The 20,046-nt window shown below is 41.3% G+C and overlaps 4 protein-coding genes and 3 non-coding genes across 7 annotated transcripts; 5 read left to right on the top strand and 2 right to left on the bottom strand.

Annotated features, from left to right (window-relative positions):
* Positions 1-61: 61 nt before the first annotated feature.
* Positions 62-2,433, top strand: LOC127778329 (probable small nuclear ribonucleoprotein G). Its single transcript, XM_052304915.1, has 4 exons — positions 62-229; positions 338-360; positions 1,755-1,876; positions 2,225-2,433. Exons 1-4 carry the CDS (start codon positions 195-197, stop codon positions 2,285-2,287), a joined length of 243 nt encoding a protein of 80 aa, XP_052160875.1. The 5' UTR covers positions 62-194; the 3' UTR covers positions 2,288-2,433.
* Positions 2,434-4,327: 1,894 nt separating this feature from the next.
* LOC127778759 (40S ribosomal protein S3-1-like) lies at positions 4,328-6,417 on the top strand. The gene is made up of 6 exons (XM_052305380.1): positions 4,328-4,438; positions 4,535-4,682; positions 4,786-4,957; positions 5,723-5,777; positions 5,866-5,997; positions 6,093-6,417. Exons 1-6 carry the CDS (start codon positions 4,403-4,405, stop codon positions 6,249-6,251), a joined length of 702 nt encoding a protein of 233 aa, XP_052161340.1. The 5' UTR covers positions 4,328-4,402; the 3' UTR covers positions 6,252-6,417.
* A 102-nt stretch (positions 6,418-6,519) lies between these two features.
* On the top strand, positions 6,520-6,658 carry LOC127780965 (small nucleolar RNA snoR135). Its single transcript, XR_008018859.1, has one exon. It is a non-coding gene; the product is annotated as a small nucleolar RNA snoR135 (small nucleolar RNA).
* A 181-nt stretch (positions 6,659-6,839) lies between these two features.
* LOC127780964 (small nucleolar RNA snoR135) lies at positions 6,840-6,982 on the top strand. Its single transcript, XR_008018858.1, has one exon. It is a non-coding gene; the product is annotated as a small nucleolar RNA snoR135 (small nucleolar RNA).
* Positions 6,983-7,061: 79 nt separating this feature from the next.
* Positions 7,062-7,210, top strand: LOC127780966 (small nucleolar RNA snoR135). Its single transcript, XR_008018860.1, has one exon. It is a non-coding gene; the product is annotated as a small nucleolar RNA snoR135 (small nucleolar RNA).
* A 1,337-nt stretch (positions 7,211-8,547) lies between these two features.
* LOC127778758 (PHD finger protein ALFIN-LIKE 9) lies at positions 8,548-12,857 on the bottom strand. Its single transcript, XM_052305379.1, has 5 exons — positions 12,643-12,857; positions 12,449-12,481; positions 10,293-10,521; positions 9,436-9,562; positions 8,548-9,215 (listed from the first exon to the last, which is right to left on the bottom strand). The coding sequence occupies exons 1-5, from the start codon at positions 12,731-12,733 to the stop codon at positions 8,856-8,858; spliced, it is 840 nt and encodes a 279-aa protein (XP_052161339.1). The 5' UTR covers positions 12,734-12,857; the 3' UTR covers positions 8,548-8,855.
* A 932-nt stretch (positions 12,858-13,789) lies between these two features.
* LOC127779935 (alpha/beta hydrolase domain-containing protein WAV2) lies at positions 13,790-19,147 on the bottom strand. Its single transcript, XM_052306869.1, has 8 exons — positions 18,752-19,147; positions 17,216-17,251; positions 17,036-17,114; positions 16,843-16,897; positions 16,649-16,765; positions 15,473-15,637; positions 14,821-15,076; positions 13,790-14,296 (listed from the first exon to the last, which is right to left on the bottom strand). The coding sequence occupies exons 1-8, from the start codon at positions 18,987-18,989 to the stop codon at positions 14,280-14,282; spliced, it is 963 nt and encodes a 320-aa protein (XP_052162829.1). The 5' UTR covers positions 18,990-19,147; the 3' UTR covers positions 13,790-14,279.
* Between the last annotated feature and the right edge of the window lie 899 nt (positions 19,148-20,046).

The raw sequence follows: 20,046 nt of genomic DNA, 5'->3' as shown, positions 1-20,046 counted from the left end.
GCGATGGAGCGGAGACGCGGGCCCACATGTCAGCGACTATTTATAGTGTGGAGATAGCAATCCCGTCTCGGGCTATTTTAGGGTTCAGGGTTCTCCTCTCTGCGGCGGCGGCGGCGGCTATTTTCTCTCGCCTACTCCGAAGATTTGGCTTTGGTTGAGCGGAGAAGGTCTAGATCTTCCGTCGGGGAGTCGCCATGAGCCGATCGGGGCAGCCTCCGGATCTGAAGAAGTAGTTTCTTAGTGCTTTTTTTCTTCATCTTGAGTTCGATTTGTGGGCTTGGTTTGTTCTACTTGGATTTGGATTTTTGATGCGAGTTTTTGTTCTGGTGGGTTGCAGGTACATGGACAAGAAGCTCCAAAGTAAGCGCACTCATCCAACCCAAAGTTTTTAGCTGCCTCGTTAATTCTAAGATAACGCTGTGTAGATTCTGTGATTAACTGATTATGTATGGTCCGGTATCGCCAATTCGCTTCGTCATCTTAATACATGCCCTAGCTGAGATTTGTGGTGCAAGTTGTAAGAGCTCTATGTTGCAACTTGCGAGATAGGGGTGTTATGAAGCATTTGACTAGGTATTGGTAATTGATTTGGTATGGTCATCTGGAGATATATCGAGTTATTGTTTTTGTCGTATTGATCTTTGATGCTTTTCATGTTGTTTATTCCTGTCGTAGTAGAGTTGGTATATCAAAAATATTTTGGCTGAAGAATTCAGCTCAACCTGTTAGTAAATCTTAAGCCTGGTTAGAAACCTGGAAGTTCGTTTGAACCAGATCTGATATGTGAATACAGCAGGTTTGCTTATCTTTGAGCACAACTATGTTGGTGTTTGCAGATATATGTTCTGTAATAGCTTGCAGATTTTTGCGCCAGTGCTTGTGATTTGTGAATGCCCTAAATGATGATATCTTAGGAAAGCTATGGATTTATTGTCCAAATGAAGCTTCTTTGTCATAGTTACTCTGATAGGGCATTTAAACTCTTCATTTCCTTATATAATTTTATCAGTGGCGTGTTGAGATCCTTGTGCACACCATGCCATGTCCAGTCTTTTGTACTAGTTGGAACTTATTTTTTTTTCTTTCATACTTCCTATTGTTCTCTAAAAAGAATATATAATTCCAATTGTTGTCTTTGTTCTGTTCAGTAGAACCTGTTTTCTTGACACTTCTTTCATGGTTCTCATTAATCAACATCAGTAGGCTGCCTAAATGATGACATTCTTTGGAAAGCTATGGATTCTTTTCCAAGTGAAGCCTTTTGTCATAGTTACACTGATAGGCTACCTTGATGTTGTAATAGTTGGCTAGTTGCCCTTTAATATTTGGCTCACCCTCAACTCAGGGAGGAAAACAACTCTACCGTCCCTTCATCAAGGATCAAATCATATCCTTGATGTTTCAGTTGCTGCTGGTTGATCCCTTTGATTTGAATATTGCATTATAGTGGAACTATGGTTGCTATCAGTACCATTACCTGATATATTTGTGTGAGTTGTGACTGTGTATAGTCGTTTGGGCTAAGCTAATTAAATAGTTTGGTGACGCTCACATTTGGTCTGCACGTGGATTAAGATTGGCTAGAAGCACCAAGATTATACATTATAAAAATATTGCAATTTGATCCAATTTTATCTCGTTACTGCTTGATAGTCTTCGCTAATAATAGTCTTGAGTGATGCTGAACTTCTAATCCTTGTGTTCTTACTCAGCTTTGATGGTGTACTCATTCACTCTCTTTTCAATTTTGCCAGTCAAGCTGAATGCGAACCGTGTTGTCATTGGCACTCTTCGAGGATTCGATCAGTTCATGAATTTGGTCGTGGACAACACAGTGGAGGTCAATGGAAACGAGAAGAATGACATAGGGATGGTGGTAAGTAAACTCTTTGGAATGAGATCTTTCTTGGGATTCCTGTTTCATAGGGATGGCCTGTTTGGTACAGCTCCAACTCCTAAATATAACTCCAAGAGTTGAGTCTGGAGTGGAGTTGTGGAGCTGCCTAAACCCAGCTCAACTCTAGTACATTTTGTGAGAGAGCTCCACCAACTCCACTCCCAGTTTTGGTGGAGCTAAAACTGTTTGGCTGAGCTCTAGCTCCAGGAAGAGTGGAGCTGGAGCTGTGCTAAACAGGCCCGTAGTTCAATTCTGTCTAGAGAAGATCTCACATATGTTCGATTAGGAATATATACTCAAGTACTGATAATGCAGTAACTTCTGCAGGTTATCAGGGGAAACAGTGTTGTGATGATTGAAGCCCTCGAACCTGTTCCCAAGCCGCAGTGAACTTTCAGCTCGCCTAGTTTGCTTCGGTACTTGATTTGGACATTTGGTAGTGCCATGTCAAACCTAATTGTTATTCCAGATGTTTATGCCCGCGGGCATTTTGTATCCTGACCTGGTTTATATGCAAGCTCGAGCACCTTTGTATAGTCTAGCCAGCGTTACGATTTATGCGCTCTAGCCTGAACGTTACTATATTGCTGTGATGATTTTCCGGAGCATTTTGAGGTCACGGATTGTGAATTTCGTAGCATCACAGTTTTCGTGGTGACCGTGCAGTTACTGTGGTAACTGATAGCGGTAAGCCTCATCAAAACGGTAAAGGGAACTTGAATTAGGTACTACCTCCGTCTTGTTTGCTGTGGATATCCGTGTCTAACGTTTGACCGTCCATCTTATTTAAAAAATTTATAAAACATTTAAAAATATTTAGTCACACATAATGTACTATTTATATTTTATTATCTAATAGCAATAAAAATATTGATCATAAAAAAATTTCAAATAAGACGAACGGTTAAATGTTGAACGCGAATAGTGCAAAACTTTAGGACGCTTATTTTGGGACGGAGGGATTAGTTTTGAGCAATTGTTCCTGCACATTGACGGACCTAGAAATTTCCTAGAGGCTGATTTCCCTTAATTATATATTACTCCGTAGTACACATTGACAGAACTAGGAGAAAAGCTTTAGCACCGGATACATAAACGGACCTAGCTGAAAACTGTAGTACTGTATTCTCATAATGTAACACTCTGAAATTTCAGGTTTTGTATTCGGTGTATTTCGATTGGTCGTGAGATGGTGAGGAATCGATGATATAATTCGAACTATTTTACTGGAGAAATTACCTAAGCTACTCTTTGTTGAGTGGTGACCTCGAGTTTATTCTTAAAAAAAGGCGCACAGATTATTGGAGAAAATACCTTGAGCAACTTTATGTTATTGAGTTAATTGGATTCATGCCATTACAATTTTATTGATTTGAATAAAATGTCATTACTATTAACGAAATCGGGGTGGATGCCATTACATTATTCTGAAATTATAGCCATGTCACTTCGTTCTGTCAATACCTCCGTCAGATCCAACGGGCCATGAACATTGGCTGACTGGTCATCTTCTCCCCCCACCCACATCCTGCTCGCATGTTCTACTCGAATCAGTAGGGTCAGGCAGTGGCGGCAACAATGGGGTATTGGTGGTGGCTTGTGGTAAGCAGGATAGCGACGAGCAAGATGGACAAGATGGTGCACAAGATTCCTCCTTTCCTTGTTGCAGTCAATCTTGGCCCTCAAATCACGCTTGCCTTGTGGAGGTGGTGCACAACGTGGCTCAAGCTCACTGGTCATGGAGCTGAGGGCGTCACAATGCGATTTGCGCATCTGGCGATGGTGGTTCTCTGAGCCTGTGTCCTCGGGGAGGTCAAGTGGGATTTTGTAGATCAGACTCGCTCGCATCTGTGCTAGACTTTTTTTAGAAATTTTGAGGTCTTTTTTATAGTGCTTGTTTGCTTAGGCACATATTGAGCCGAAAGTTGGATATTAGAAAGAGTTTTGACTCTTTGCTAAGATTTGCTTGGTTGCTTCGCATGCATGCGATCTCTGACAAGCCATCTGTAGATGTCAAGATTGCCACCAATGTATTGCTCTACAGCCATCCGCCCTCAAGCTCAACCCCCTATAGCTTCGTGCAATCTCATCCAACTCCTTGCGTCCACAAGAAGATTCGAGGACGAGGAGGAAGAAGATGTGTTGATAGAAGTCGTGACGGAGTGACATGTTTCTAATTTTTGAAAAGTACAATGGAATCCACCTGGTTTCATGAATACTAATGACAATTTTTAAATCCGATACATTTATAATGACATGGATTCAATTAACCCTACGTTATTACCTTGACGGCTTGACCGCTCGACTCTATACTTTGTCAAAAATTAGAAGGAAAGTAGGGACTGAAATGAAAACGGTCCCGACGAACCCCTACCGTCCGATCCGGCTCCCATCTATATATTCCACTCGCTCCCCCACCTCACAGCTCACATCCAAGTCTAGGGTTTCATCCTCCTCCTCCTCCGCCGCCGCCTCCCTCCTCCCCCACCTCCACTCTCCACTCCAATGGCGGCTCACACGCAGATCAGCAAGAAGCGCAAGGTAAGGCTCCGATCGAGACCTATCCATTCCAGAGCAGTCTCGATCTCGTCACCCATGGATTTCGAGATTTGATGCGCCCTTTTTTTTGGCTCGCAGTTCGTAGCGGATGGGGTGTTCTTCGCGGAGCTGAACGAGATGCTGACGCGCGAGCTCGCGGAGGACGGCTACTCCGGCGTCGAGGTCCGCGTCACCCCCATGCGCACCGAGATCATCATCCGCGCCACCCGCACCCAGAACGTCCTCGGTGAGTTCGTGAGTTCGTGGCATTTCTGATCTGGGCAGCGAGGCGATTCCGTGCGATTTATCCCGGGTGCACGATCTGATGCTTTGGATGAATGCGGTTTCAGGTGAGAAGGGGAGGAGGATCCGCGAGCTGACGTCCGTGGTGCAGAAGCGGTTCAACTTCCCGGAGAACGGCGTCGAGCTCTACGCCGAGAAGGTGAACAACCGCGGCCTCTGCGCCATCGCCCAGGCCGAGTCGCTCCGCTACAAGCTCCTCGGTGGCCTCGCCGTCAGAAGGTTGTGCTCCACCCTACACACACTGAAACTCGCGTTCCTTAGATATTGGTATAGCATCATGTCATCTTCACAGCAACCGGCTGCTTGTTCGTGCCAGAATTGTGTTCGATGATGACTGAGATCAATTACCGCTCCTCTATTGCATTTTCGTACGCTGTGGTTGAGTCTGCTTCTCTTCCACAGTTTGCTGCTTTAGAGGGATATTTGATTGTTTATTGTGTTTGCATTTGTTCTATGTCATCTATAAAGCAAATAGGTTACCGTTGTACCAATTTTGTGTCGGAAGATGACTAGATTTTTTTGAGCCAATTAGGTAGTCTCTGCCGAGAAACGTACTAATTGGCTTCTAATGCGTGATCCTGTTGGCCACATTTGTTTAATTTTAGTATCTGTTTCTTCAAATTAAAAATAGCGTCTGCAGCTTACTGCTTTAGAGGAATATGCTAATTTATTATAACTGTGTTTCTGTATGAGTAAAGGTTGTTTGCTTTTGTTCTATGTCATCTATAAAGCAAATAGGTCAATTATGTACCAACTTTGTGTCGGAAGATGACTAGATTACTTGAGCCAACTAGGTAGTCTCTGCTGAGAAGCTTTGTTAATTGGCTTCTAACGTGTGATCCTGTTGGCCACATTTAATTTTAATCTCTTTTACTTCCAATGTAAAATATCTTGTACTGTTTAGGATGTTCTCTACAAGCATGCTTTGTTTCTCTTTATGTATTTTGAGTTTTGTCTGACTAAATCTGTTGTTTCTTTTGCCAGGGCGTGCTATGGTGTGCTCAGGTTTGTTATGGAGAGTGGTGCTAAGGGCTGTGAGGTACTCTCTCATGCAAAACGATAGCTGTATGGTTTTGCTTGGATTCCTGCTCTATTTATGTATTGATTTGCTGTTCTTTGGTTTACAGGTTATTGTGAGTGGGAAGCTTAGGGCTCAGCGTGCTAAATCCATGAAGTTCAAGGACGGATACATGATTTCTTCTGGTTATCCTGTTAACTTGTATATTGACTCTGCTGTTAGACATGTTCTTCTGAGACAGGTTTGTACATAAAATCCATCCGTTTGAATAAAATGTTGTTGTCTCCTTGTGATAGCTTGATTTTTTTTTTCTTAGAAGCTGCTTCTTGTTTTCAGGGTGTGCTGGGTATTAAGGTCAAGATTATGCTTGATTGGGATCCGAAGGGCAAGCAAGGACCAATGACTCCTTTACCGGATCTTGTTACCATCCATGCCCCTAAGGATGAGGATGAGTTTTCAAAGCCTCTTACAGCTGAGATCCCAGTTGCTGCTTAAATAGAACAAGTTTAGGTGATCTGATGCATGCGCTTCATGTTTTTTTTCAGTTATGTAATGTTCATTATTAACATTATTACTAGTAAAGAGTTCTAGTTTTTAAGTTGCAAACATCAGCAACTAATCCAAGTTTCGTCACTATTAATTTCTTCCTGGTGCTCAGTAACATTTATGGTGTGTCTCACTTTCTAGTTCCTGATATATTTCTCATTTTTTTACATGAGATTAGTATAGTAGGTAATCATTCTGCCCAGTGTATATGCTTCATCCTGCAGGATAGTGTGTATCGGCTTAACGCTTTTTTGTGCGTCTTGTGCCGAAAGTGTTTCCTGCTATATTGATCTGGGGAAAGTGGGCAGTTGGGTTAAGCTTTTGTGCTTTTTTCAACAATCATTTTCCTCTCATTTATCTCTACATATTTTTATATTATGCCATTATGTCTGTTTTGGTGATCTGTAAATTGCATTCTTGCTTTATTTATTCCTTATTGTGCTTCTGTAGCTTTTAGTTTTCTCTCTAGATAGCAGTACCAAGAAATGTTTTACTTTTTCATGGATTTTACATTTGTTTTTTCCGTTGTCATGTTACCCTGCAGGATAGTGTGTATCGGCCTAATGCCTTATGCTATGCATTTTTTTGCCGAAAGTGTTTCCTGCTATATCAATTAGAGGAAAGTGGGCAGTTGGGTTAAGCTTATTCTGTTTTCTCCAACAATCATTTTCCTCACATTAGACCTGAAACAGATTTGTTTGTTGTTTGTATGCCACTGTCATGAAACTTTTATCAACTTTGGTTGTCTAGAACTCATTGCATGCAGGACTAGTATAAATGGAGCTGCACATACAATTTCATCGTACAGGCTTCTTAAACTTTCCTGCTAAACCATTTTTGGGAAAAATGGGCAGTTGAGTTAGGCCAATTTATCTATGGTTTCCTCAACAATCATTTTTCCCACATGTTATCAATGTTGATGTTGAGTCTTGCTTGTTTTTCTATTCCTAGTTTGTATCTTCTAAACAGCAGGATTTTTTGTATCGGCAGCATGCTTCAATATGTGCTTTGCTACCGAGCGGTCCTGCAAAATTTATCTTATGGAGGATTGTTATCGCTCTTGCTCCACTTTTTATCGTGGTATGCAAATTACATCCTCTGCATATAAGTTAAGTTTAATTCTGGATTGTAAGCTGTTCAATTCTTTGTTTATACCCCACACCACGTTTGCTCCGCCTTGGTTGTACTTGCCATTAGGTTTTGCATCAAAGTCGTCTTCCGTGAATTAGTAGTGTACAGTAGCTAGTGTGAAGCTAACATGATGCGAATATCACTAATCACTTCATACGGGTTATCACTTATCAGTGGACTCCGGGCTTGCGTGGTTGTGTTTTTGCTACTCTAAGTCAAATCTCTGACGAGGTATTGGCTTATAATGGCTTCTCGTTTAATTTTTTTAGTTCCGGCGTTGCAGATTAGTGATTGGTACCCTGTGTCGTTTCATTTTCAATATCCAATGTAAAGATGGATTGAAGTATGGAAGTGAGCCTTTGCAATTATAATAACCTGGCTAGCACGCCTGATTTCGCACTTGAGTTTGATATTGATTGTTGTATACGAGTATTAGCATCAGCATGTAGGGGACGTGTCCTTGGTCGAACTCGAATAGCAGCGATTGCCAATTCGTAGCTACTGGCTTCTGTTATTATACTCCCTCTGTGCTCTGTGCTCGTAAAGAAAGTTGTTTAGGACAGTGACACGGTCTACAAAACACAATTTTAACTTCTTTTTTTTATAAAAATATTTATTGAAAAAGTGATATGTATACTTTTATAAAAGTATTTTTAAGACAAATCTATTCATATAATTTTTATATTTTCAATCTCAAGTTGTTGAGAGTTATTTATGATTTATATTTCTAAGGTTTGACTTAAACATTGTCTTAAACGACTTCTTTTATTAGTATGGAGGGATTAAATATTATCTTAAACGATTAGTATGGAGTGAGTACGTAGGTACGTAATCTAAACAATAAAAATTGATGAACGTAAAACCATTACCCTTGTATTCTTAGTGATCCAAAAACGAAGATCAGAACACTAGAAAATTTAAGTTAATAACAAAATCTAATGTAAAACCATTGCCCTTCTATTCTTAGTGATCTGAAAACGAAGATAAAAAACAAAAGAAAACCAGAAGCTATACGGCATTGCCGGTTGTATAGCTATGTTCTGAATCTTTCGATACAGAGAACACGTTCGACATCGCTGCACTGCAAACGGCAATGGTACCAACACGGGACGCAGTAAGCTGGTAGACCAGCTAAATACAGCCATCTACTTAATTAAAAAAAACAAATTAAGATTAGGTTAGGAGTACAATGGATAAGCAGTCTTAGCCCCCTAAGGGGCAGCACAATTGCATGCCTAACAAGTTAAAAACACCCTTACAAGTTACAGCCACTGCCATACAATAACTTAACAAAGTTAAAATCATCCTCACCGAGTTACAGCCATTGCAAATAAGAATAGCCGCTGCACTGCACTATGCAGACTGCTCCTACCACACGGCGAGCCCAAATCTTACCCCTGGATGGGCTCGCCGTGCCACACCTTAGGACGGGCGCGCACGCTTGCCGTTGCCGCTGCCGCCGCCGCCGCCGCCGCCGTTGCCGCCGCTGCAGGAGGGGCACTTGTACTGCTTGATGTGCTCCGCCTTGGCCGGGGTGATCTTGACGCACTTGCCGTGGAACCACTTCTCGCAGATGTCGCAGCAGATCCAGAACTCGTCGGCGCCGTAGCTCTCCCCGCACGCGCCGCACAGCGTCTCCCCGTGCTCCTCCTCCCTACCGCCTCCTCCGCCGCCACCGCCGCCTTCCTCGTCGTCCGGGCCGCCTTCCTCCTCGCGGCCTTCGTTCTTCACTGGGGGCTGGGGCTGCGGCTTTGGCTGCTTCGCCCGAGGCTCAGAAGACTTCTGCTTTCAGAACGGCATATGATTAAGATTTTTAAAAAAATGTTAAAAGGATTGATTTGGTGAAAGAAAAACAACGAAACACACTGAACAGATCAACAATAAGGAAATGACAAAGCGCTGAGCATTATGAAGGATTTGCATGGTGTATTGGTGTCTGAGATTGGTCACACAAGCAAGAGTCATGCATGGTATGAGTACAATTCAGGAGAATGGGCCGTACCGTTTTATTGCTGGATTTTGATTTACTATTGCTGTGGTTATTAGCACTCAGTGGCTTGGCTTTACTCTTCCCACTAACAACTTCAAAAATCGTGGGAAGATCATTAATCATACCAAACAGGCGCTTCCTGCACAACAACAGCAGAGTGTCAGTAACACATGACAGGTCAAACATAGGTACAAAGCGGCAAATATTCAAGAACATTATTTCTCAATTAAAGTCATTAAGGCTCAAGAACATTATTTCTCAATTAAAGTCATTAAGGCATGCGATAAACATGAACCACTTAACCATGTGCATCATTTCCATTAATACCGAAACACTCCCAAGACACTAACATCACAGATAAAACCAGAAGATTACCAACTAGAAAACATATATTAAACTTCAAACATGAATATGTACCAAGCAGAACAGCTGAGAGCTGGCTCTTTTAGGTAACTCTAGATCTTGTGAAACAAACCGTAGAATTACAGAATGAAATTAAGCAATCCATACATACAAGTACCATTATAGCATGTTAAAATGTTAGCAAGACTATTCTTCAGTCTGTAATAGAAAATTTTACTCCACGCTCATGCTGAGTCACTCTATTAGTGAGGCAAAAGATTCCCAGAGGATGGACACCTACCCATTCTGGATTTTATTTAAGCACCATTACTACTAGTAGTATACAACAATATTTACCCCTTCTTTTTTTTCCTTGATGCTACGATACTAAAACTGAGTCTATCTGATTAAGGCTTAAATACTGCATGTGTGGTGAATGCATGAGCAAAGTAGGATCTAAAAAAAAAAAGGCACATGAAGCACCATAACTAGGTAAGAGAAGTATAGATATAGGAAGGATGAGATACCTGTCATTTTTATCAAATCCGAACCGAGCACCAAAGTAAAATGCAACAGAAAGTAACCATGCATCACTGTGCACTGCAACCATGGACAGCCAATCTTTTTCCTGCATCCCATCTCGTGCAAAGTTAATGCCCAATGCTGGCTCTGGGAGCTCAGGTGGCACCTCTTCTGCGGGCAAATTTACTTCCCAATGCTCATTGGGAAACCCATAAAGGCACAAGTTTTCCTTTTCTGCAGAAAGAGAAACGCATGGTTATGTATGGCTGGACAAATATATTAGTTAAACGCTTGAGTGCTCAAATATCAGTTCAGCATAGGTGTACTAGGAGAAAATGGTGCCCACTGGTCAGAATTTGAGTATGACTTAGCTAAAGTAAGCTGAAATATGCATCTCATCTTGTTCAAATAAGGTCACCTTTGAAGTATAATCAAACAAACCTTTAGAGCCAACGGTGGTTTTCCTAACGACGGTTGTAACATAGGAGAAACGGGTGGGCTTGCAAAACAATAATTCAACTAAGGCTCAAAAGATATGAGAAAAGTATCCAAGTTTAGGGTATTTGCTACAATTTACTATCCGAAAACATGTAGATCAATCTGTTACAAAGTGCTATGGCTTAGGAAGAAACATGTTGCACATTTATAAAAACAGGTGGAACCCAACTTATTAAGAAATTTAGTGGTTGAAATCAAATAGCCGCAGGTGAAACCACTTGTCAATGAATTTCTTCTTCCATACCTTCACGGCATATATATGAACTCAAAATAAGCATGACTCAAGCTCACCAAAATTATCATTTTGCTGCTCCATTGCCATGAGAATAGACTCTTCAATATAAGACCCTATTTCCTAACCAAATGCTTCAAGCAGTGTTTCCACTAGCCAGTTCATGGATATTGGACATTAAATGACAAGTAGTTGATGTAATTCACCAAACAAAGGCCCAATCCACACAAGGACAACTTTCATTATTTGGGAACAACTGAGGATCTTCACTGCACAATGCCCTCCCCTGACCTCCTCCACGTTCCACAGTAAGGTGTTCAGAGCATTTATTAGTCTTACAGGCTTCAATGGACCAAGCAGTACAGTGTGCAGAGAGTGGTGTTGTGATGGTCTAATGTAAAGAAGAAGAAAGCAGAGATAATGACACGAGGCAGCATGATGTCAGCAACACGATGTTTCAACAGAGGCTAAATTGAGGATAGGATGGGTGAATGCTGCCGGTTATAGGATCAAATGCTGGGTCTTTGTTGTGGGATCAAAATCAATCACACACCACCACCACCATCCAGTGGATCCCCACGGGCCACAGCACCGCTCTTGGCTGTATGCAACAGTGGAGCTGTTCTGTATCCCATGTTTAGCCAAGAACCATTGGGATCGCAACCCGCTGGTCACAACACCAACTGCCCAGCCACCGGCTTACTTCTGTACTCCTACTACACACCACAAGCAGCATTGCTTGCAGCAAAGCCAGCAAGGTTGACCTCCTCCTACCATTGTAGGCCTGTGACATGTGCTCCCAAGAATCCCAGAAACCACATCAACCCCCCATTATTTAGGCCACAAGAATCAAACCCCACCTACCAAACAGGACCCCACTAATGCTGCTGAACCCAACAACCAAAAATCCCAAGCTCAAATGTAGCAGCAGCCTCCACAGATTGTGGCGCCTTCCAGGCCAAGTGCTACTGCTTCTTCCCTTGGTCCATTTCACTGCCAAGCTACTAGTCTACTGCTACCTGCTATAGCTTTCATGGCCTCATGAGTGTGAAGTTGAAGGTCTCACTCTCACATTCTCACTGGAAGTGTCGGTTTAGGTTAATCTCAACCGTCCATTACCCACTAAACCCCCACGAATTAGGGCATTTGATTCGAATTCTGACTTCCGAGAGCTTCACGTACTGACGCGTATTCTGCTTAACTACTAGTAGTACTCGTGTATTCAAAACGAGACACAGATTCAAACCGTCGGATTCAAAAAATAAACCGGAGATTTGCGCGGAATTCTACTGCAGCGCATAAATCCGCAGCGAGCTAAGCGCATTCGTGGACGAAACAAATGCGTTCCCTGTACAAATTCCAACGCGCATCGAAAGCGAAAGGCAGGAAAAAAAATAAAAAACAGAAGCGGGAAAAAGAAATTCCACTCACCCGGGTCGCATTGCCGGAAGAAATCCTCCACATCTGCAGCGAGAAAAAACCACACCAAACCAATCAGCGAACCATCCTACAACCCCAGAAAAAAAAACCAAAAAAAAAACTCCCCACTAACATAACAGCATAAAAAAAAAATCTCGAAACGGTTCGCATCTAGAAAAACCTCCGGCTGCGGCGGCGGCGCGTACCTGCGGTGAGCGCGCGGACGAGGCCGGCGCGGCGGCCCTTGAAGTCGCGGAAGACCTCCTCCACCGTTCGCGGGTTGTACTGCGCGTCCATTTTTTTTTTCTCGTCGCCGGAGGAGGAGATGGGGTGTGTGCTGCGCCGCGTTTTATTCTGACATTATTTGTTTTTTTTTTTGGGTATCTTTTGGAGGGGGAGGGGTTTAAAAGAGAGAAGAGAGGAGGGGGAAGCGGACGCGAGGGGGAGGGAAGGCGACTTAAGTGGTTGGATTGGAGAGAACGGGGGCGTGTCCGCGCGCCCCCCCCGCGCCTCCACTTGGTGGGCCCCGGCCCATCGCGACGACGAAATTTCCCCACCCCCTTCCCAGCTTAGTTAGGCTAAGCCTAGGGCGGGCGGGGCGGGCGCGTTTTTGTTTCCTTTTCCAGATTTTACTGGCGCGTGGGGCCCACCGGTCAGCCCGACAGACTGATATCGGCGGCTTGTGTAGTTTGTTCGGTTGCCAAAATTAACGCTACTACTAAATTCGAGCATCCAAATTTGGTAAAGTTTGGTAATGCCAACGTCTCGTTTGGCATAACTTCATCTCTTCTAGAACTGTAGCTCAACTAAACGGTTTACGGTTTTAGCTCCATCCAAAAAGGAGTAAAGATGGTTAGAATACTCTCAAAAAATAAACTATTGAGATGAAGTTTGATTTAGATAGCTCCATAGCTTCATCCTTGAAGTTAAATTTAGGAGTTTAAGCACTACCAACTAGACCCTAAAATTTAGTAAAGATATATGGGTACCGTTAAGTCTGATACCTTACCAAATAAAATTAAAAGAATTCGCGTGAATTGAACTGAATGGTTTCTTAATATAATGCAAACCATCTTCGCACTCCATTCCAAACCGTGTCGACAATCGTTTGATTTTACAGGAAACCAAAAAAAATTGTGAATTTAGGTGCATATTTGATTAGGAAAAGAGATACGCGCCTAAATTCGAGCTGACTCAATTAACAAAGTCAGTTCCTTCATGCTGCTTCATTTCATAGTAGATGCCAGTGTTAAGAAAAATGCATCAGGTTCACTCTTCAAACGTGACAATCCTACAACTATCAAACTGGATTAAGCAACGAGTCAATAAGGTCGTGTAATGCTAAAAAATTACTGCCGGTGAAGACATGGCCTATTGATATTGCAACAGTTTTGGTATAACAGGCTTAAGAAGCAGGCAACCAGATCTATAACACCAATAATAAAAAACACAAAACCAAATTGCTGAACCAGAGCCTAAAAACCTATGCATTACACTGTTATACACCGAGGCCAGATTCTGACATGGTAATGCGCTACAGTATATTGTAAAGAACTTCAACAAAGCAACATCACAGATTAAATCAAGGGGGGGAGGGGGAATCATCAGTTCAAAGGCTAGGTCTTCTCAGAAATCTATATATAGCTCCAGAGACAAATGTAGTGCTAGGATGGAGAGCAACCTCAAGGTATTCACAACTTTGCCTTCTTCAGGTTGAATGGAGAATAATTGCCTGAATTAATTGTTTGCAGTGAGCTTCAGTTCATCAGGATTTAAATTGCATCACACCAGAAAACTGGAGCCTGGAAGAAAAAAAAAAAGAAGGCCGCTCCAGATGTTCTGGTCACTCTTCAGCTTCATCTAGAAAAAGATTGAATTCGTCAAAACAAACTTCTCCAGTCAACAGCAAAAATAGTACGTGGTTCTAAAATTTGAAGGAGATGGGTAAAATATTTGCCAGCAGTCAGACATCAACACTGCTAAAACTGCATAGTGTACACAGATAGACAGAATCACCGATCATCACATAATGATTTGTTCAAGCAAACAAATACTAAATCCCTTCAGATGGGCAGAGAAAATTGTCCATCCAATGAATGGGTTCTGATCCCCCCCAATCCAAATGGATTTAAATCTAGTCACCCAATACAAGGGGTAAAGCCAGGCAGCAAATGGCAAGCAAACAACATAAATGAACTATGGGTAGTATCCAAAAGAAGTGCATTTAATTTATTAAAAAAAATATTTGTCGGCATATGAAAAGTCTAATGCAGTAAACACAATACAGAACTTCAGAATAAATTGACCCTGTCAACAAAGCAAATGGAAAACTTGATAACAGAACTGTCTTGAGAAACTTTTTAATAGACAAGATAGAAAATTACCATCATTAGCAATTTCACTTTTGCAGCTGGTATTACAACTCTGTACTTCTGGAGCATATTGGTCCAGAAACAGTTGGATTGTCCTCCAGTAACGGTCTCCTCCAGAATTCCAGGTATCCATATGCATGCCATTGGGAAAATCAACAAATCTACAATTCTTATTATGCTCAAAAGCTTTTTCATATAGTAACCTCATGTGTGAAGGGGGAACTAATTCATCTTGTAATCCAGAAAGGAAAATAATGGGTTGTTTGACCTGCGAGGAAAAGGTTAAGCGAGCATAAGAAAGGGACATATCAACTAGGCAATAGATAACGCACAGCATCAGGTCTCGGTAAAATAGTAACCAAAAAGTGGAAAGAGTATTTACAAAGATCTGAGGCCTTATAGATTTTAATAATTCTAAGTTCTAACTCTTGTCAATATATATATACAGTAGCTGAAATAATGTAGTAAAAAAAATCTTAGCTTAAATTTCAAATATGCATGCCAAAAAAGCAAATTAGAATATTTGAATCAAATAAGAAATTGATATGTATTCTCTAAAGATATGCAACCTACAATCTAATTTTCCAAAATAGAAAAGAAGAAAATGAGAGCGGTAATCAAAGCGTGAAAACAATAGATCTTGGATGTTGATATAGTCACTCACCTCTGCAATGATATCAAGTGTACTCCATGGGGAGCGAACAACACAGTTCAGAAGTTTTGGACCTTTTGAAGAACTGCCACCTATGAACCATCGTAAGAAGGGTAGCATGATACCAGCCATATCCAATATAGATGTAAAGGTGTTTTCCAGTATTAGAGCTGACACCTGCAACATATGGCAACACATACAATGAATTTTACTCGACTTCGAAAATCAGAATTTAACATACCTTCAAGATATTCAGATTTACTTCAAGAAGATTATCTCATCCAAACACCCTTAATGGATGAGAGAATTAGGAGTTGTTTTGACGTATATTAGTTAGCCAGTTGCAGCCAGTCTATTTTAAGGGGGAAAATAGATCTAGGAGATACTCTTTTTCCAATAAATATGAGATTCTGTCCCAGCCGCCTTATAACACATTCCTTTGTTAAACATGCGTGCCACTGCCATCATATCATGTTAGTACAATGTAATCAAGATTGTGCATTGCTTTCAGACACTACAGTTGGTTGCTAGCACTTGAAAAGAAGGGGCATTTTTCAGTGTGGCTACAAAAAGAATGTATAGCAAGTAGAAAGCAGTTCATTGCCAGTGGGAACTTCTCAATATTAAAGATACTATAATCTCTCTATCAGTCTATCTTGGGATCACTGTGTTACACACAGTTGCTGCTGACATTACTCTTCATCACATAGATCAGTTCACCTTTTCCCTTCAATCCTTAATATTGACATTAAAAAGTGATATGATTTAACTTAAAAAATAGCAGATTGCACATAAAACTTCGGTTTTCTTTGGTGAAACTATGTTTGGAGAAGGAATCCTGAAATCCACACTTCCAAAGAAAACTAAGTTCTTCAAATTTCTACAAAGGAGTAGTTATTTCAATATATCCGTGAATTTGAAATTTGCTGGTGGAGTAATGACCGTGATATAATGTCATTACATAGTAAACTAGATTTTTTTGACTAGATCTGTATCAGAACAAAATTGGAAAAGCTGATCGATCCCTAATTCATGTACATGTGCATGTTGACCCACAGTACTTAGGCATGAAATATAGGTGCAATGGAGGATACTAGCGTCATCCATCCAATAGCAGAGAGAACAGAGGGGCCTCCCTAACTTTTATGCAGAAACATGAGAGTACACAAGATTTCCTATCATGAGTACCTTGCCAGGATTGTTTTTCGCAAGCACTGCTCCAACAGCACCTCCTAACGATCTCCCAAAAACAACTATCCTGGATGTGTCAATATCCTTCCTCTGAACTAGATGATCAAGTGCAGCCTATTAAAAAGAGAGCAGTAAGAGAATAGACAGAAACAGAAAACTTAACATAAAACCGATTGAACGAATCAGCAAACCTGTGCATCATTTATGATGCCCTTCTGAGAAGGATAACCATCACTCTCACCATACCTACAAATATAATTCAAGGTTTAGATGCACTAGTGAATGGAGGAAGAAGCATGTTTGGACCCACAACATATGGAGAGCTTTGAGCAAAAAGGGTGCAACAAAGATAACAGAACTAGTTTATACTGTTGAGAACCATACCCTCTGTAAGAAAGCATAAATACATTGCACTGTAGTCGTTGCATCATTAGTCGAACAAAGTCCAAACGATGTGCAATATCTATTAAGAGTAAAGGAATTCAAAAGAATATAATCCCATCGTCTATAAGCCTGTAAAATGTGGTATAACTTTCAGTGTCTATATAGAAAATTTCAGGATACTGCCAGCATTTTCTTGGAAGAACAGAATAGTTGGACCTGCATAAGGAAAACACATAAGCAAGCCATAAAAAGATGATGTAAAATTTGTGGAGTACTGAAGAATGAGCAGAATAATGTGTAAGAATATACAGTTATACACAGTATAAGGTTCATGTCATCATAGGAATGCTGGATTGGGAGGACAGTTGCGCAAGAGGATAAAAATCAAAACAATTATTCAAATGCTCTCCTAAAGGTTAAAATTATTGCAATCTCATACAATTAAGCATTATGAAATCTAATTAGAAACAAAGAACATAATCAAATCTCTTCTAACCTAGCATGACAACTCAAAACACCAGCACATGATGCGTTCAACCAACAAAATAGAAGAACGCGAACTTATGCATAGACAACAATAGCTGGTTCATGGTATACATTTAGCAGTATAATCTAGTATATCACTAGCTAGATTATAGCAATGACACTAACAACTAGCATTGATGCCTTGAATAATTATAGCATGCATATGTGTAAACATTAATTTTAAAGCTAGCTGTTTTGGTTGTGGTGTGGGCCTAAGGAGTCAACAACTGAGGTCAGCTAATCAGAAGATAGCTTCAGTTGTGTGGCACGTTTCTTGGGACCAAGAGCCAAGGATGCTGATGTGTATTTTGGATGTATATGTAGCATTTTCCACATTTTTCTCATCGACAAATTACCGCCAGTATAATTTCCAACCTCCGCCTGCTTCAATCAACTCTGCTCACATGAACTATTTTGGTAGCCACGCATGCTGTTATCTATCGTCGGAAAGCAGTATAGTACTTTCTAAACTGCATGTCTTCCAAAACTAAGTTCATAAACTAAACCATATGGTGCAATGTGATTGGCTAATGACTGTAGAACAAGTGAATGGGAAGGAAGCAATGAAGCACGATCAATTCTTCATCACAATATAAAAGTTTAAACCTATCGTACATTGAACATTTATGGGGCTTGCACTACAGGGCATATAAACGATAGAACAATAGAGAAATCCTAATACTAAGCACCAACACATCGCATCGCATACAACAAAGAGTATCAACTACAAAATCACCCCCAAAAAAAGGGAACTTGTTAACTCAATTCCCACTAAACTACATCATAACATCAGTCAATCAGTTCATACTCCAGACAAGACAGACCTATGTAACCAAATTACACAGAAACCCTAGAAATTGACAAAAGAATCTTCGCGAGCATGGGAGATAACTAAATCATCCCGCTACAAATTTCATCACCATTAAGCCCCCTTTTTTTTCTAGTGAAACCCCAATTCCTAATTTCCTACCGAGATCCGCCAATCCAATCGCGATCGAGGAAGCTAAGAGATGAAGCCACGCACGCGAATCGGATCAAAACGCGGGCCTTCCCAACCAAGCCTCGCAGACAGAGATCCACCAACCGAGACCCAAAAACAAAGGCTAACCTAAGTACTAACACACCAGGGAGCAAACCACGAACTGCACAAAATCTAGGAGAGGTCGAGAGGAGGTATGTGGAGGTGCTTGCCTCGGCAGGTGGGGGAGTGGCGGATGAACCAGGAGTGGAGGCGGACGCCGTCGGCGGCGCGGAGCCAGACGTCCTCGTAGATGAGGCGGAGGCGGTCGGGGGTGATGGGGTACGCCCGCGCGATCCCCGGGAGCACGGGCACGTAGACGAGGCGCTCCTGCAGCGCCACGAGCGCCGCGAGCCCCACCACCGCCATGCCCCCCGCGCCGTAGCACAGCGCCTTCAGCCAGCCCACCATCCCCGCCCCCGCCGCCGTCGATCCCGTCGCCGGTGAGAGAGAGAGAGAGAGGCGCTCGCTTCCGTCGGGCGCGCGGCGGCGGCGAGCGGCGGCGGCGGCGAGGCGAGATGCTTCGAGTTCCGACTCGTCGGGGCCGGGGTCGGGTTTGAGTTTGGTCCAAGATGTGGTCAGGTTCGAGCTTTTTTTAAAAAAGGAAAAACTGTCCGGTTCGAGTTGGAGTTCGTGGTCAGCTTGTACAATAAGGAAAAACTATTATTATTGGTGTTTGAATCTTCTGAAGATGAAGATGAAAATTAAGTGTTTTAATGCAAAACGAGGTTGTAATAACATGTAATTAATTGAGTTTTAATTATTACAAACTTAAAAAATAGATTAATTTGATATTTTATAACAACTTTCATATAGAAAGTTTTCGTACGAAACACACCGTTTAACGGTTTGAAAAGCGTGACACGAGTATCCAAAAGTTAATCTAACTTTTGTTGGAGAAAAGAACAGGGCCATGCATATCAGAGCCGAATCTGGATTCAAGCGGTGTGATAGTTTTTTTCTCCTAAGTTTTAATCGATTTTTACTATTTTTATTAAATTTTAATGGCTGAAAATCATTTAAAAAGATTTTAGTTGGAATATGTTTTTGTCACACATCGAAATATCGAGATTTCGTGGTTTTCGATCGGTTTTTATTGAGAAGCTAACATTGTCTCTTTGCAAAGTAAATTAACTTCAATTGTATTTCGATGTCCAAGTTCATATTGTAATTTCATTGTTGATTCTTAGGAAGTGATTGTCTTGTGTCAAAATGTTAATTTTGACTGTTAGTTTCCATTTTTATATGTTATAACAAATCATGATTAGCGTATAATTCATGACAAATTATATTAAAGTATTATAAAGTTTCAATCTATAAGTACACTTGTCCCTATTAAAAAGTCAACGTGTATTGAGAATGAATAACACACATGCACAACTATGCTGACAACTATTTAGAAACAACGGCAACAACTCTATTTAAAGACAATGGAACTTTTTAGTGGTTTAAAAATAGAGTTGTACGG

The sequence above is a fragment of the Oryza glaberrima genome, chromosome 7 (genome assembly GCF_000147395.1).
Source record: "Oryza glaberrima chromosome 7, OglaRS2, whole genome shotgun sequence".
Taxonomy (NCBI): domain Eukaryota; kingdom Viridiplantae; phylum Streptophyta; class Magnoliopsida; order Poales; family Poaceae; genus Oryza; species Oryza glaberrima.
This window is presented reverse-complemented; position numbering and strand designations above follow the sequence as displayed.

Coding starts and splice junctions, on each gene's coding strand:
- LOC127778759 (XM_052305380.1), top strand. CDS start 4,403: ATGGCGGCTCACACGCAGATCAGCAAGAAGCGCAAG. Junction 4,958..5,722: donor GGTGGCCTCGCCGTCAGAAG/GTTGTGCTCCAC, acceptor TTCTTTTGCCAG/GGCGTGCTATGGTGTGCTCA. Junction 5,778..5,865: donor GTGGTGCTAAGGGCTGTGAG/GTACTCTCTCAT, acceptor TTTGGTTTACAG/GTTATTGTGAGTGGGAAGCT.
- LOC127778329 (XM_052304915.1), top strand. CDS start 195: ATGAGCCGATCGGGGCAGCCTCCGGATCTGAAGAA. Junction 361..1,754: donor CATGGACAAGAAGCTCCAAA/GTAAGCGCACTC, acceptor CAATTTTGCCAG/TCAAGCTGAATGCGAACCGT. Junction 1,877..2,224: donor AGAATGACATAGGGATGGTG/GTAAGTAAACTC, acceptor TAACTTCTGCAG/GTTATCAGGGGAAACAGTGT.
- LOC127778758 (XM_052305379.1), bottom strand. CDS start 12,733: ATGGACGCGCAGTACAACCCGCGAACGGTGGAGGAGGTCTTCCGCGAC. Junction 9,563..10,292: donor GGATTTGATAAAAATGACAG/GTATCTCATCCT, acceptor GTTGTTGTGCAG/GAAGCGCCTGTTTGGTATGA. Junction 9,216..9,435: donor CAAAATCCAGCAATAAAACG/GTACGGCCCATT, acceptor TTCTGAAAGCAG/AAGTCTTCTGAGCCTCGGGC.
- LOC127779935 (XM_052306869.1), bottom strand. CDS start 18,989: ATGGTGGGCTGGCTGAAGGCGCTGTGCTACGGCGCGGGGGGCATGGCG. Junction 17,115..17,215: donor CTTCCAAGAAAATGCTGGCA/GTATCCTGAAAT, acceptor TACTCTTAATAG/ATATTGCACATCGTTTGGAC. Junction 16,766..16,842: donor GCATCATAAATGATGCACAG/GTTTGCTGATTC, acceptor TCTTTTTAATAG/GCTGCACTTGATCATCTAGT.